Below are 18,062 nucleotides of genomic sequence, written 5' to 3'. Positions count from 1 at the left end.
TATTTTTAATGACTTTATTGATAAAATATACAAACATATTTGTTATTGATGCATTTGTGATAATTGGGTAGATAGGTTTGAGGATTTTACATTGCATTATATTCCTTTTTACAGACGTATATAATATGACTCAACATTACTTATAAACTTACACCAATAGTAGCTAAACCATGACGATTATCTCTTATACTCACTGTCAACATATAATATATATATATACATATATAAACCCGTTATATTGCCACCCGTTTTACCGCCAAACTCGCTTATCGCCATGAATTTATTCAGAAACGGATTTCCCTCCATACAAATGCACCCGTTATATCGCCAAACCCGCCTACCGCCATCCGCCATCACGTGTGCGGAACAAATGATTAAAATAACACTATAATGACCTCGTTAATATCGCCAAATTCTGTTGATAGGGACACATGTTTTCGTAAGGTTCTCAACTGCCGACTGACAGGTAATTAGCTACACACACTATGGCCGCGTGTACGACCGTGTGTACACAGTGAAATCAATTAACAATATGGGTACATCTTGTTATTGTTTTACAGGTAGGTATCGCAAGTTGTGGTAAATAAAACTCACTTCTGTACATGTGTTTTACGTACTATCGTAACGTTAGTTATTTATTGACAAAAAGGAACCCACAAGTCTATTTCTCGATATCGCCGTTCGTTTATATTGGACCATAAAATTCAACTAGCAATTTCAAGAGCGGTAGAAATATAACGTACGTGCAGAAGAATCTGCCTTTTATTAGTGAGATCAAATCGTCGTCTCAGTGCCGTTTACTACCGGAGTACCTGTTTTGATAGTTGCAGACATGTGCGCGGAAGTGAGGTCACGACCGCACTGCGCTTGTTCAGAACTTCTAGTCTTTGTTTCCGGGCGGGATTTCCCGTGATAAAAATATCATATAACCGAGAAAATCCCAGCTAGCAGGCAACTACGGCACGATACGTGGTAGCACAAACGTGTTCGGTTTTCGTATTTTACACACATAAAGCTGACATATTTATTGAAAGACTACTATCGAAACTTTAATTTTGGAACTGTTCATATTACAAAATACGAAGTGGCCGTACACTACACAGACTGACTAGAAAGTCTGTTTCAGTACGGCACCGTATTTAGACCTAGTTAAACGACAAATCCGATATACCGCTAAACTCGATATATCGCCAAAATCTAGGAAAACAGAAGGTGGCGATATAACGGGGTTTTACAGTATGTGTGTGTGTTTCTCAAATATATATTGTATATACCATCAAGTGTGTATCCGGAATTTTGATGTCTTTGTATGTTATTTTGTACTATTGAATATATGTCCGGTTATCACCGGCGATTGCTTTATAACTGTAGGAGTCCCCTCAATAATCTAATTTAAAACACGACATCGAAATCAAAATTATGAAACACAGCCTTTAACCTTCAATATTTTAACAGGTAACTATATCTGACAAGGAGGACACGTTCAGCTGCTTCTTCAAACTACACGCTATTGTTCAGTATCATGGTTTTGTGCTGTTTACCTAGAACAAAGCAAACAATGAGAGCGATGAATGTGATGGCTGGCGATGGAAACAGTGCTGGTGAGAAGGAATACACATTGTTGCCAAACGATTCCGAACTATACGGAGAATCTAACGTAATCCTGAGGGTTTGTTGATCTGCATTGTTGCAGTGAATAGTTGGTTTAGAGTTTTTCTGATCTTGAACATTCTCATCTTCGATTGGGCAATATTCTGTTTGACTCATGACTGTTAAATCTGCTTCGTCGACGCATAATCTTTCCAACGCCGCATTTACTTGATCCGTTTCTTTTTTAGTGTGGCCTGTCAACTTCCGATTGAATGTCCACACTGTTGCTGATTCGGGATCACATGTACCGTCCGCAAGGATTTCCAGACAAAAGTACACAACAGAATAGCCTTCATAGTCAGTATCAACGATCCAAAACGGCTGACACGGTAGGAACCATCGAACTGGAAAATTAACTTCAATCTTGGCTGTATTGCGAGGGTTGACTATCGATCCCTGTCCCTTGGTGAAAATGCAACGGCCGAAAAATTCAGCAACTATATGAAATACATAAAAGAATGTTGATTAACATAACAGATGAATTTAAGAACATCTGTCGCTCTGTATAGCACTTTTGCACTACCGAAGCATTAAAACACCACTTAGCAACAACTTCATGCAATATTGTATATTGTATCTCAATCATACTATCATAAAGGAGAGCAAAATGATTTTGAATTTGAACAACAAATAACATTTTGAGTTATGATCACTTTGAAGTGCTACACATAAGGTTTTTTTCTTTTTGTTGGGGGGAGGGTTTTTTTTTTCTTTTTCTTTCTTTTTTTCAAATTTGATGTGGAAGCATGATTTTGCAATTCGAATTGACGATCGAAATATGGATTTACCTACAATGCTACCCCTGCGAGAGTTGAATAATTGTTGAATAATTCATGAATCATAAATGAATAAAATCTATTAATATTCTTCAATTAGTCATGAATATTTCCATGCAATTCATGAACTAAAAACTTCATGAATAATTTAGGAAAAAATAGGTCATGAAAGTTTATGAATCCTTTCATTCATGAATTCATAAAAGTTCATGAAATTCTTTTATTCATGAAATCATAAACATTCATGAACAAACCATTCAACAAAATTCATAAAAAGTTCAGGAATATTTTAAGAATATTCATGAACTTAAAACCATCATGAATGATCATGAATGTTTATTCGTGATAATTCATGAGTTATTCACGAACTCCAACTTGCAGCAGTATGCCCAAACAATTCATGAATATTTATGAAAATTAATGAACTGGAACAATTAATGAACATTCATGAACTTAAGTCGTGTTCATGAAGTTTAATGAATGCAATTTGGAGTCAGCGGCATCTGACTTCCATGAACTCTACTGGGGGTCCAGAATTGAAATTTTCTATCAAACCAACGACAAGTCTATTTGAATCAATTCAATATTTGATAATTCTTATGACAATAGGTATAATTCATATATTAATATATAACTTCAGAAGAGTTTAACATGAAATCACCAACAGTTTGCTGGGGTCATTATATTTTCATACTGCCACAGATAAGTGCTAACAAAATCTGTTTTCAGTGATACGCGGCAACCAATCTCATAATACATTCCAAGTAAATTAGTATGTGTCCAAAATAAACCTATAGTTGTGAAGCATGATAGTTTTTATGGACAATTTAATTCAATAACAGTTGACAAAATTTCACAAACCAATATTTATGCATATAATCACTACAGCAATATCAGTGTGCAACAATTTCATGTTGAAATAAATGCAGATAAATCAAAACTTACTGAAAGTGTTCATCTGTGCTTAAAGAAATCAAATAATGGAATAATGCGTTCACTTATGTGGCAAAAATTCCATAAATAAATAAATAAAATAATGTTTCCCTTTCCAAACGCCAGCAGATACAGCAGCCATTTTGGATTGTGACTGTTTTAGCGGGAAATATATAATAGAAGTCATGTGACTCATATGGCCATGTGCCAAGTCATGTGACTTCTGTTGATATTCATTACAGTGAATTGCGTTCAGGCGACCGGGTTAGACTCCTCCCTCAAATGTTGTAACATTCTGTTACGACAGCCAATGAAAACTCTCGGAAGTTGCCTTGATTGGTTAGATTCAATGTGGTGTAGCGCAAACAATATTGACTTCAACGGGATCTACTGATTTGACTTGGTCACACCTTTGTACCAAAGATTTGTTAGCATACACTTGGCGATAAAAAGGTTTCAAACATGTTTTTGAAATCAATCGCACCATATAACCATCGGAAGACAATACCACCATATCTTGATAGCTTCGTAAAACGTTCCTTGTAACATACACTGTTGTAGCTGTATATATAAGGCCAAAAAATATGTATGTTTAGATATATGGCTCCTATTTATAAAGAAAATGATTAAACATTGGTGTCTTTCACTCTTGGCTCTTTACTTATCAATGAATAATTGGAGATTTGACGAAGAAAGACGATATAAACAGCTCAGATTGGCCTAACCAGACTTATTTTTTGCCTAATTTAGATGTTACATCCGGAAGCAGACATCCCACATCTAATTGTTAGTTGTATGAATTGTAATTTCTATTCAAACCTATGATAAGTTGTGCTAAAAACACTCTATTGTAGTTCAAGAAAGCATAATTTGACGTTTGGATTATACATGTACATGTATAAAGTAACAACTCTCTAGCTCATGTGATTTCAAAGAAAATAGTATTGCAAAGTTGAGATATCAAATTCGAAATTTCCATTCATTTTAACCTGTGTCTATGGCTATGTACCTGTAGGTCATGACTATATACATCCATGTAATGCTGTTTTTATTTTACGATTTTGTTTGCCAAATTGTTGCGGTATTAATGATTAAAATTGCGTAAGTTTTTGAATGTGTAACAGCTATAGCAGGTAAACTCCGCCCCCAGTTAGATTATCGCTAGTACTAATTTCCGCCCACGGTTTGACTGACGCTATTCCCGAGCCGATAAACGCGCATACGACTGGTTGAAACTATTCACGTGAGTTGTGGTTTGAACGATCCGAAAGTCAAATCCGGACGCTTGAACGCATTTCACTGTAAAATTCATCAGTTTGATGAATAACTAATATTCATTAAAATCCATTAAAATAAATGAATCATTTCATTCATTTTGAAGAATTTCAATGAATATCAGTCATGCATAAAACTTCGTGGATAATTCTTGACATATTTATCATGAACAATCATGAATGTTTCATGGATTCATAAAACTTCATGAAGAGTTCATGAGAGTCATTTGATGGATATTCATGAACTTTTTTCATGTACCACAATCTGCTTATATTCTTCAAAGTTCATGAATCATTCATAAATATCCATGATGTCATGAATACCATCTCGCAGGGGTTAACAGCAAAGCAAATGACAATACTTCCATCTTGCACATCTTTACTGTTCACAAACGTATAAATGCTAATTATAGACATATCTTATTGTTGGAAAATATTTTTTTCTAGACGTCTTTTAACATTGTTTAGGATCTAAACATGTACTATATACCATTTACTATAACCATTTTGCTGGTGACGATTTTATCTGTGAATCACTACTCCGATATGTTTATTTTACATTGAAAATTGGACAACCATTTTATACCAAGATATGAAATATCAGTTGACATTTGTCATGATATCGTTACAATTTCGTTTTCAGAAAAATAATATCATTTTTTCATTGAAACATAATATAATAAGATCATCGAATATATTACATATACTTGTAATTTACATTTTTATATTCCTGACCTAGTGCATCGCATATCTATTGAGAATACATGTAGTTGTGTTTACTGGTTGAGTTAAATTATAAGTTACATTATAACTTATACATACCGATAAACATATCTATGTTTGAGTCATCCCGGACATATGTCTCCATTTGGAAGTTTTTGGGATCAAACACCTCTTTGAAACCTTTAGACATCCTTCCCATTGGACGAGACCATCCCTTTTGCCTCCTTTCAGACGGAGTTGTTCCCCTTGCCGGATAACGATCAGATACCTGCGTCCAGCTACCATTTCTGGTCCTATTCCCGAAACGAGCATTTTGCGGGTCCCCGGACCCATCGCCCTCATTCGGAGAAACACCTCTGTTTCCCCCGGGAAATTTCATCGGCCAGTCAGTTGAATTTCTAGTTGGAACAGCTGTTTCGTCAGATTTCCTTAACCACCCCTCTCTATCCATTGTTTTCTCCTTTGGATTGCCCGTAGTTGATCTTGTGAAAGGTTGTTCCTGGTTTGCTTCGGCCCACGAATCACCTCCTCGACCACGATTCATGCCTCCATTTTTATTTCTTCTCCTGTTACTCCACCAACTTGAGCCATTGTTATTTTTATTCCAACGACCAAAGAATTTATTAGCGTTGTCTCCCCAACTAGTTCGTCCTGTAGAGTTAGTGAAATTCTGCGGGGAGAAATTTATTCCCCAGAGTCTTGTCATCGAAATTAGGTACCACTTTCCTTCGAAATGATATGGATTGAAATCTTCCTTCATTTGTATATCGTCAACTGTACATTGGCCTCTAACGAAAGGAACCTGCAGAGCAAGAACGAATGCTACCAGTAGAATCATCATGTGACTGATCTCAACGTTCCCTGTTGTAACGATGAGAGAATGTGTTTACAAACCGCCCATCGTTATGAAACTATATTTACCAAACCAATTTGTTTACAAAATCATGTCTCTATATCACACGTGACTTAACGCCATTGGCTATTTCCCGCGTTTCTGGAGCTCGTCCGTATGTGACCTTTAGGTGTACAAGCTACAAGGTACCACATCTTTACATATGTGCATATAGAAACATCGCCTTATTTAACATATACCCTGAAGCAATTTTTTATTTATATAATTTTTCCTTGTTTTGGATACATCGTTGATGTAAGTTCATCACTTCTGTTAAATGGAGGTAGGGGTTGGAGAGATTAGCTGTTTGTCAATAATTTAATGCTTTGCCGAGATGATATTTAGTTATTTTGCCCGGACAGGGATTTACATATATGTAATTTCACGTGATCATCAGCATATGTATCCATCGCTTGGCCTAGGTTTTACCATACTAATCCAAATTAACCGAGATTTATAGAAACATGATCTATATAATAAATGTTATTTTTTTACCTCTGTAAAACAATCTATTTTACAAACTCTGTTTTTCGCGAATTTTTTTTTTTAACCTCAATAGCGAAAGTATTTATAATGTACGGTAAACCAACTTTCTTTCGCGGCCACTAATTTTCGCGATTCCTATTTCAAAACAAGTTCGCGAAGATAACTTTCGCGGAATTAAGTTTGAATTGGAACTCCAATCAATATAGATGATGTAGATATTAATTCGCGGAGAGAAACATTCGCCAATTGACTTTGGTAGCGAAATTCGCGAAAGTAAATCGCACTCGAAAGAAAGTTGGTTTACAGTATTCGCAAATATATATTGAAATGAACAAATACAAAAAATTTGGTGTACTGGATTTCGAGAATTTTGTTGAATATGTAAAACGTTTGATTCACATCCAGGGCCATTTCAAGGAGTTTCCAGTATTAGATAGTGGAGGAAAGCCAGAGTACCAAGAGAAAAACCAGCGACCAGCGGTCAGTACCTGGCAACTGCTTATCATAGCTTTCGAACTTGCGTTGCAGAGATGGAGGGTTGTGAAAATATGTATTGAAATCTTAACCACACGGCCATCAGACCTCGCTGATGATCGCGTTCTTTGCCACCTGCGTTCATACTACCGTAAACGCAGTGAAAATGGAGATACATTCTAATCATTGCCATGGTTGCTTGCTTAAATAGCTATAGACTGCGCATACGGTATGCCTATAGAAAGCCAAAGAAGAGAAAGATGTAAATATATAATTTTAATGCAAAGTGATAACAACATTATAGTAATTATAAGCATAGATAAAATACCATATGATATGTTACAAGAAACCACAGTTGTCTAATGAGAAATACAAACTACTTACATCAAATAATAAGAAAATGACCAATTATACGTAAACGGATGAAAATAACATAAGACATATACCACATACAAAAGACTATGAAATAAAATAAAATCTTTACAATGCAATAAGTCATAAACCTATACAAAAGTTCGTTTTAAAAGTTAAAATTAGATAATTTCTACTTTACAATAACATGAAAATCAAAATGCCTATAAGATCAAATACTTTCTTCTTATTATACGTATAAGAAATGACTCACATGAACTGTCGTCGGTTGCCTTAAGAAGCTCAGATTAAAATATTGCTGGTAAGATTTATTTAGGAGGATTTTTTAATGTGAACTTTTTTACTTAATGTTATCGTAGTGGACATTTCAAATAAATACTTACGCGAGATGGATCTCAATGAATTTGTTACTATCTTCCTACCTTTATATGAAGCATTTACAAACCTCGCCATTTTCTCTACCAAAAACCCTTCAAAAACTAACTGTTAAAAGGAGTTGAATAGCAATCAAATTTCTGGCATTTTAACACGAAGGAAAGTAGGTCACTAGACAAAGTTGCCGTTCAACGCGTTTCCAAAGATCAATATTTGTACTTCGAATGGTGTCAATCCTTGGCCAAATCACCGTTATTCAAACAAAATGTTTTGGTCTAGAATCCGAACAAAATACTTGCAGTCATTAACCTTCTTTGAAAATCTGGGTCAGTGTTACATTGATCCTTTGAAGAGAGTCTGTTTCACAGCTTCTGGGCAGACTACGTCAAATGGAAACCGGACAAAAGTTTGTCATCAATGTATATTCGTATCCATACAGAAACCCTTCCAGTACTAGTATTTGATCAAGTCATACAATGTAACATATTGGAATTAAAGATGACGGCCGATTCAGTGGCTAGAACGCTTGGATACAGTATTTTTTTGTCATTTAAAACAGCGACCCAACACACTCCTGTATGCAAAATCCCACACTTTCCGCCTGATGTGAGCGTCTTTTGCGCAGAGAATGCAAACTAACAAACGGGGCATCATATATGTCTATAACACAGTTACTGAATGTGATATCTTTTGATATAAATTGAAACTGTGTCTTATCATATACATGTATGCTATTTCGATTTTGATTATACTTTAATCGTTCTTATTTTTGCGTGATCTCATTTAAGCACATAAACATTCTTGAACAGGTTATCACAATGGTGCATTAGCGCAATGGTGAATTAGCGCAATCAATAAAATGGCTTTAGAACTTATACATTATACAGAGATACAACTGGCTCAAAGATATTTTAATATTTTAGCGCACTGGCACTAACAACGCTGAAATGAGATTACCGCAAAAATACGTACGTTTACAGTAATTGAACGGTTACAATATTAATATTAAAGTAAATAGTCGGGCAAAGAAAACCAGTCTGAATGCGTTCATTGGCCTTCCAAAAGTTCTCACATATCAATACGACGGACAAGTTCTGCTTACGTTTCCCAGTTCTGAACATTGAAATAAAGAAAAGTTGAAAGCATTGAAAGCGAGGCTGTGTGGAAATGTAACCACAGACATAGTCAGCCGGGAGGACGTTTTAGGTTTACTATACTTTAAATTAATTTCTACGTACGCAGACAGATTTTGACGAGAGAGTTTATTTTTCTATTCCATAAGAAATCATACTGGATACATTCACACCATTTTTACCGACTTTAGCCATCCTTGCCCGACTGTTCACTTTAGTTTGTCATTTATTTCAGTGTACGATTTATTTTTATGCATTTAACGGGCGATTACAATCCAGGATAATAAATCCTCGCGAAAAATATCCATCTGCAAGTAAAACAGATTGTTTTAAATATATAAATTACAAATCAGGATTCCTACAATATATATCAATTTCTTCGCATACAGAGTGATTTTGATGGGGGATTTTTTTTTCTATTTTATAAGAAATTCTACTGCATATATCAACACCATTTGTACCTAATTTAGTCGTTCTTTGCCCGACTATTCGCTTTAATACACCAGAAAGCAACTAATGATAATTAAATATATCCCTTTTAATTGTTTCACTGATGACATTGATAAGGTTTTTTTTCCAGATTTAACAACCTTAATATGTGTGACTTTGTTGTTTATATACTCGATACGAACATGACGTAACAAACACCGTATACATATATACCGTCATCCTCTGAAGAGATGAATACCTAACTTCAGATGGTTGACGCAATTAGATGACGTCGTGCCTAGTCAGACACGCAGACATTTGCTAAAGATATGCAGACATGATGTCTGCTATGTTTAGAGTGGTGGTCATATTCTGGAGTTATCTAACTTCTGTTAGCTGATGTGGTCAGAAGACGTCGTGCTTGCACATCGTCATAATATCAAGGTACATACATGTAAGTTACGCTTCAATTGACTTGGCATACTCTCAAGCTATGTCAGTTACACCTCTGTTGACACGGAAGACGCATGCATGTACGTCGTCATACTCTCAGCTTAGTTTTATTAGTTATACCTCTGTTGACACGGCAGACGCCATACTCGTGTGTCGCCACAGTCTGGATCCGTTTGACGTAAGTGTTAATTGACGTCTGGGTTTTGGTTTAGGCTGTGACCGACATAAACCGCACATTACATGACGAAAAAACTGCCTAAAATTTTGACTAAATATACTGTACAACACAGGATTGGCGGCTGAATTCAAATTTGCTACAACCATAGTAAATACTTGAAATGAAAAGTTCTCATGGAACGTTGTGGGAGAAATTATATTGCTTATTAGCAATATCTGATTGGGCGAATAGCTAATAAAATAGACAACCACACTCAACATCAACATTTTCACCACTCCTCTCCGAGCTTGAAGTGCCTCAGAGAATCTCCCCATAGAAGAGCCGTCGACCTGGCGAATAGTCACTCTTCGATGAAGTCTATCCGATCCCAAGAAGAGATGTTTCGTGATGAACGAGTATAACACTATCTGTATAAACAAAGGCAGGAAGTAAAATAATACTGATTCGGTATATTTAAAGATTTGGAAGTAGAATATATGGTTATCGGGGAATATCATCATGCAGTACTCAAGTGGTATGCTTGGGTGTCCTCTTCTGACTTCGTTGAATATGAGAGTTGGAAGTGCAGCTGCCCATGCACATGGCCATATGCATCCCAGAATCACTACGATACGACGTTTGTTACAAACGATGTGTGCTTTGATCGGATGAATGATGGCCACATACCTGAAATACACAAAAACCAGTAGTTTGAATCATATAGTGAATCTTCCTACTTTGCATATTACAGAGTTAGCTCCCTTGTGGATAGGTATCGATTGTTACATCATTATTTTGTGAGTTATTTCTCATTCATTCTCCCAATGACGTCACAATCAATGCCTATCCGCGAGGGCAGATATTTGTAATATATATATGCAAGTACAGAATTGTTTTGGTTATGTTGTTCACTTTTCATATTTAGGTAAAACCAGTAATGTTATTGAATTATAGCATTCAAAAGCGTTCCTGTAAACATGCCTTTAGTGCTAAATTAGATATTGTTCAATATGCCTCAAACTCATCTAAATGAACATGGCAAGAAGTGGTTTACATAAGACAGTTTGATTTATTTTTCAAATGTTTCGTTGATTCCGTTTATGGGCATATTACATATCGAACAAATTAGATCATTTACCGAAGACCGTCCTCCCTGTACAACTAATGCGGTGTGGTATTTTCTCGTTATATTTAATATTGGAACTTTTGCTCATTTTATAGGTATTTCAATGAAGCATATATATAGGGATCGGATTTCCCTTTTATGTTAACCATGCTTGTATGGAGGTATTCCTCTAAGAATATATTCTATGGGGCGCGTTAAACGCCCTATATTGAATATATTCTTAGAGGAATTGCTCCATGCAATCATGGTTAACATAAAAGCGAAGTCCAATCCATATATTTACACTCACACGACTTTTTATTTATATTTCATGCAATAAAATCGTCATTTGAAAGTGACGTAATTATTCAATTAAAGTCGGACAAAAATGGGAGGGGCTTACTCAATGGAACAGCAAATGAAGACTCTTCACGTAAGATAGAATTATTCATCCGTGACGACAAAAAAGTTCAATATTTTAGTGTAAAATAAACTTGACAAACAAAGTAAATTTCAGAGATAATTTTATTTAATCAGATCAAAACTTTAAATAGGTATTCAATTTTGCTAAAAGTTAATATATAGCGTAATATCATAAAGTATTCGTACTCGGCCACATGTGTGAACTCGGCGACCGTTATTGTGCAGCAAGGCGAGGCTGACGCACGCTTACAAACTGGAGTTTCCCCGAAGTTGTCAAAACACCAGTGTTCAAGTAGCTAAATTTGTTTGAGATTGTCGTCTGACTTGACGATATTACATCCTTCGGAACTATGTGATTACTTAATCTACGCTTAGATCCATCGCCATCTATAGCTGGAACAACTTCACTTGTGTTCGATGTATACAATGTATCATGTGGATTAGCCTACTACCGGTGCATGTTTATGATACACACGATTAAATTCACAAAAACAAAGACAAGAGGATATGTTTATAACTGACCTCTGTCATAGGGTCTCACGCTCGTCCACCCCAAAGACTCGATCGCAGGACGAACACAGACACAATGGTAATGTTTACATTTGACATCCATCATTTTTAACAAAAACGAAAGCACTGCACGTCGCCCCGGATATTTTTTCCCGTTTCTTTGTACAATTGTTAATTTTAAAAATGTTTGTATCATATATAAATGTAAAACATATATATATTGTTTACATTTTCCCAAAATTCTAAGAAAAACAACAATATCAATGTTACCATACAGTTATGGTAAACGAAATCGGCTAGTACTTACATATATAGTGATCAAGCCTAGCAAGTGTAAATATACAGCAATGTACCCAAAACAGCATACTATAGCCGTTTACCTCATACTACCAAAAGGTAAACTACTCATCACAGGTACTTTCGCGACAAGGGTAAATTTACAGGGTAAAGTTTTTCTATTTGATATGATGTGATATATTTTGATATTTTTTAATATTCTTGCCCATTTAAATTAAAAAAAAAACTCCATTCACTTTTAAATCCGTGAAACTTAATTTCTTAAACTTAATGTTTTGAACCGAAAAACGCGAAATTTAGTAACCACTAAAGATGGCTTGTTTACAATAGCCGTAATTCTTCATGATAGGCACAAACGTTTAACTTATGATAAAATAGAGCCTGTATCACGGCTCTGAGTAATAATTCATTAGAAAGACAGTAGAAAAGGAATGTCAATTAGGAAGACGAGATATATCTATCCAAAATCCAATCACCTTTTTTCATGAATATACAATGAAATGATTAGGTGGTAGTAGCACAACGGTTATTGTAGTGATAGTAACCTCTGGAATATTGATGATGATCATGAATAGATAGACGAATCACTTACATAATCAAACACATTTTTAATGTTTATTTTGAAAAAAAGACCTTCTCATCGATGGAGCTTCAGTGAGTTATCGTGAAATTCGACTAGATAGACATTAAACGAAAATATATAAGCATTGCATTTGCTTATTTATGTTTCCATTATTCCTCGACGCATGATATAATTTCTTGCCAAAAATTGGCTGAAATAAGTAAAAAATGTACAACGGTATACAAAGTAGTTAATCTTGTTTATATCTTTTCAAGGCCAGCCTTGGTCTTAGTATTGTATTTATGATTTCAAAAGCTTCGTTTATAGTATTTTTTCCAAATTTCTTTAATCCTCTGTTATTCATAGTTATTTACAATTTATTTTGACATCAAACATACATCTAATGTACATCCAAGATAAGATTTCCGTTTGTTATATATCCGCTAACCCCAAGGAATCCGCCATGAAAATCAGTCTTTATGTAAGTCCTATGAATAATTGATCGCAATGAAATAAAAATCCCACCTGACAAGTCTTTGCTTACAGAAACACATGTGTTTAGTGTTTATGTTAGGCCTCAGGGTTATAAATATACGCTCTACGATGTTCGCTAATAAATAAAAATTTACGGTTGTAGAGTGAAAACAATATACCGTATACGTTGGCTGGTTATTTACTCTAGTCAAAATCTTGGGGATTCCAGCTAAAACGAGAAAATCAAATTGTAGTGATTTCGAATTTTCATGATCTAGCATTTTTCTTGCATAAATCATGATATATATATTTGAATATGGGATATTACAAATGACGGATATACAGTGAAAATGAATAAGTTACATTTTGACCTACTGGTCAAGGAAACCTCTGTCACTTCAATTACATTATTGTGCACGTGTCCATATGAAGCAGCTGTACATTTACGCGAATATTTTTTACCGCGAAAATGTCCTCTTACCGTAAAATTTTGTTTATAAATGAAACTAAGTTGTAGGTGTATATATCGCAACTATATCAAAAACGCGAAATACACATCCAACTCGTGAAGCTACAAACGAATATATATTCATTTTTACAGTAAAACGTCTCTTTTTAACCTGACCTCTAATTTGGTTTCAATAGTTTAACACCCAATTTATAGCCAGGATCAAGTAAGGACGTGCCCGGTTTGTTGGTGGAGGAAAGCCGAAGTACCCGAAGAAAAACCACCGATAAGCGGTCAGTACCTGGTAACTGTCCCACATGGGATTGTGGTAATTAACATGCCAGGACTCACGGCCACCGCGCCCCTGACCTGTAAACTGGAAGATAATCTAAAATAGATTGCTGAAGCCAGCGTAAAGTCGCGATGATTCAAGCCCTAAATGTTACTGTACAATACTGCATTGTGTCATTATGTGTTTCTTGAGTACAAAATAAGGTTATAAATGGTAATTTTCCAAAACAACATTCTCTCAGCCTCATCTCTACTAAAAGTTCTCCTAAGCCAACCATCCCTAGGGAAGTGTATTATAACTTATAATGAACGATATGTGGTAGCCAACAAAATGTTTCTCATTGAACCTTTACGGGTTATGTGGTGTAAGCAAACGTTAACATTGTGACCTCGGAGTACTACCGCCTTTATGTGACTTAGCAGATGTTCATCGACTATTTCAGTACCAAGTACCCGCACGTCTTCATATAATTCTATTAAAACAACTAACATAAAAAATGTCTCATCATTTATTCAAAGTCTCGTTCAAAAGTCTCTTTGTCGATTTACATAAATAATCGAGTTATAAACATTATGTTAGCCCATATTTTGTCTATCCGCGCAGGCGTGTGTACGCTAAAATGTCGTTGACACGAAAATTACAGCGTAACTTTGCTCTTTTATCTGTTATAGTTTAAAGTTAAGCAAGAAGTTTAAAAAATTTCTACCATAAAATGCAAAGGCGTCGGCAGATCGTGTTCAGATTTGAAAAAAACATAGTGGTTGTAAAGTTCGATTAGTCTATGCATATCAGAAAGACCTGTTCAGCTGAAGTACATACAGTACGTCTACATGTAGAGCACCGATAAATCCGTTGATTTCGAGGAGCAACTGCTAATTGTTAAGCAAGAGTCCAGGAAACAGTATGTGGCTATAACAATTAAAATTCGGAAAACAGAGTGGCATGCGTCACATGACGTTTCAGGTATTTTCATGTGAACACCGTATTCATTGCATTTGCAATGGAACAGGCCAAGATTTTATTCAATAAAAGTTTATAAGATTTTTTTTGTCATAGATTTTGGTAAATAGAGTTTGAAAAGAAAATCCATGTTTCGTGCTGAAATGTACTAGCGTGAAACATTGTCTGAACTAACGTTGCATATACAGAATTATGGTGCTTAAAAATTGTTGATATTTAACATAACAATTTTAAACAGAAAAACATATACTCCAAATATTTTGCATAAAGTAATTTTAAAAATGGTGAAAGCTACCCAGCTGGACCCAGTTGTATATAAGGCGGCAAGGCTAACAATTGTTTACCGATTATTGTAAATCAAACTATCGTATTTTCTGGTAATGATAACTTGATAAAATTGTAATTGATTTCCAAAGACCTTCATCATTACGTACGTATTCTGATCTTTTTGAATATTTAGTCACAGGATTTTCAGCGAGTTGAAAATGAAAATTTCACTAATCATGTGATCAAGCCAATGGGCCCATTAATTTAAACATTTTTTTAAAGTTGAAATCACCAGATTGCATATTTAGACCCAACTTCGCTAAACAAAACTAAAGTTTCTGCTTTCATTTTTTCAATTCATATGACAATGATACGAACTTGTGAATTGATTACTTATTACATGAATAGAAGGGGCGCAACTGCGGTGATCACGCATGTGGCACAGTGAGAGAACTTCAATTTCGACGCGAGACCCACTATAGGTTTTCAGATAGAGTAACGGACTAAATACCCTTGGCTAGCGAAGCTTAATTTGACCACTACACTCAATTTAACCATTACGTCATAATAACATGTGACGTAATCATGGCGGATGACGAAATTGCATAAAATAATATCAAACAATATCAATGAGCCGTGGATAATGATGTTTTAAAATAATATCAAACAATATCAATGTTATATAATTCGTAATACATGTGAGTAAATGGGTGTGTTGTGCTAATAGAAAGATTCCGTCTTTGCATATTACAGAGTTAGCTGCCTTGCGGGTAGGTATCGATTGTTACGTCATTATTTTGTGAGCACAATTCACGTCGCTTTATCCGTCACAATCCATACCTTCCTACAAGGGCAAATAACTGTGTAATATGCAAATGAAGAATACCAAACCTTTCAAAGCGCTTGGTTACTCAAAATTCTGCAAACTTTGTGCTAACCAGCAGAAATCTAAAATGTTTATGCAAACACGTCCCGATTTTAATGCTTTATAAAACAAATCCAAAAAACGTATTGACATATATTGTAGATTAGTCATGCATATCCAGACAGAAAAACATTCATCATTAGATGCAATTCTACACATATGGTTCATAACCTACACATATCAAACATTGTTTTTAAAGGATTCAGAAATGACACCATGTTGGCATAAGGCATCAGGACGTTATGGTCAATATAGAAAACAGTGTAAACGATGATGTTTCCAATGACGTCATGAAGGTTTATTATGGATCCCTATCTGTAAATAAGTTGATCCATACAAACGATGGTGATATTTTATTTCCATGATTATATATATACATACTTTATTTCGTACATTTATGATATTTTGAAGTTTAAAAATTTTTAAGTTGGGACATGTTTTCAAATATCCAGTATAACCCTTTGCCAAGCTCAATATGTAATATTACAAACTCAAAATGTAATAAGAGCGCAGCTTTCGGGCACGAAGTGCCAAGCACTTCTTAGGTAACACATACACGAAAATATAATAAAAAACACAATTTTCAAAATTCAATCCTACACACTGACAGCTTCAGTTTGCGGCCGCCATTTTTCATACATATGGGGAGGTTGTGCGTTGCTCCGGTACTGCTCTCCCAAGTAAATATATATTTAACTAATACAAATGCATAACAGGAGTAATTAAACATTTTTATTTATTATTTTTTAAATAATAATAATAACACTTGGAAAATTAAAAGCTATAGAATACAGTCAAAATATCCACCAAGGCGAAGATGAGCACAAGGAATCATGACGTCACATAACGTCAACAAATGGCGCGAAATCATAGGATTCGCATATGCGGCACTCCAGGCCTTGAATGGACACAGAGAAATCTTAATCTTTGAGTTTATTTCTTTGAGTTTATGCAAGACAATTATTACGTCATATACTTCTATAGTTTAAAGTGTGTCCTTTTATTTTTAAACTATGTCTTCTACATGAAAAAGAAAATAAAATAAATAAGTAGAGCTTCACTCTTACTATGCCGTGCATGATTCATATCAAAACATCTGGCTGCGCCCTTTAAGGCCTTGCCTTCAGTCATATTATGTGATATTACAAACTCAATATGCTATATGTAATATAACAAACTCAATATGTAATATGTAATATTACAAACGCAATATGTAATATCACAAACTCAATATGTTATATGTAATATCACAAACTCAATATGTTATATGTAATATTTCAAACTCAATATGTAATATCACAAACTCAATATGCTATATGTAATATTACAAATTCAATATGTTATATTTAATACTACAAAAATCATAGAACAGTGACGTTACAAAACCTTAACGCCATATCTGATTGGCCTAGCAAAAACTTAAGCCTTAGACAGTTTTACCATCCTGGGGCCTAGAGAACTTTCCTTATGGATTAGTTCTGTCATTGTTTCAAAAGAGCCTAAATGTGTCTACATTGATGTGTAAGTTAATTTTGGGATAAAGTGAATATTTCAAGACGTGTGTAATGCGTCTCTTCCTCACGTTTAGTGAAACAATCATTAGTTATGTGTGAAATTAAGAGTATCATAGACAGATGCCTGTGTTCCCATATAACTATTTAAAAACTTGTAG

At 34.9% G+C, this 18,062-nt stretch overlaps 2 protein-coding genes across 2 annotated transcripts; both read right to left on the bottom strand.

The window, feature by feature from the left end:
• LOC138333106 (uncharacterized) lies at nucleotides 1-6,247 on the bottom strand. The gene is made up of 2 exons (XM_069281241.1): nucleotides 5,456-6,247; nucleotides 1-2,087 (listed from the first exon to the last, which is right to left on the bottom strand). The coding sequence occupies exons 1-2, from the start codon at nucleotides 6,195-6,197 to the stop codon at nucleotides 1,501-1,503; spliced, it is 1,329 nt and encodes a 442-aa protein (XP_069137342.1). The 5' UTR covers nucleotides 6,198-6,247; the 3' UTR covers nucleotides 1-1,500.
• A 1,377-nt stretch (nucleotides 6,248-7,624) lies between these two features.
• LOC138332532 (neuropeptide receptor 15-like) lies at nucleotides 7,625-12,550 on the bottom strand. The gene is made up of 2 exons (XM_069280536.1): nucleotides 12,546-12,550; nucleotides 7,625-10,814 (listed from the first exon to the last, which is right to left on the bottom strand). Exons 1-2 carry the CDS (start codon nucleotides 12,548-12,550, stop codon nucleotides 10,085-10,087), a joined length of 735 nt encoding a protein of 244 aa, XP_069136637.1. The 3' UTR covers nucleotides 7,625-10,084.
• Nucleotides 12,551-18,062: the final 5,512 nt, after the last annotated feature.

This window comes from Argopecten irradians, chromosome 10, assembly GCF_041381155.1.
Source record: "Argopecten irradians isolate NY chromosome 10, Ai_NY, whole genome shotgun sequence".
Lineage (NCBI taxonomy): Eukaryota > Metazoa > Mollusca > Bivalvia > Pectinida > Pectinidae > Argopecten > Argopecten irradians.
The sequence above is the reverse complement of the archived record's forward strand: the minus strand, read 5'-3'. Positions and strand labels throughout refer to the sequence as shown.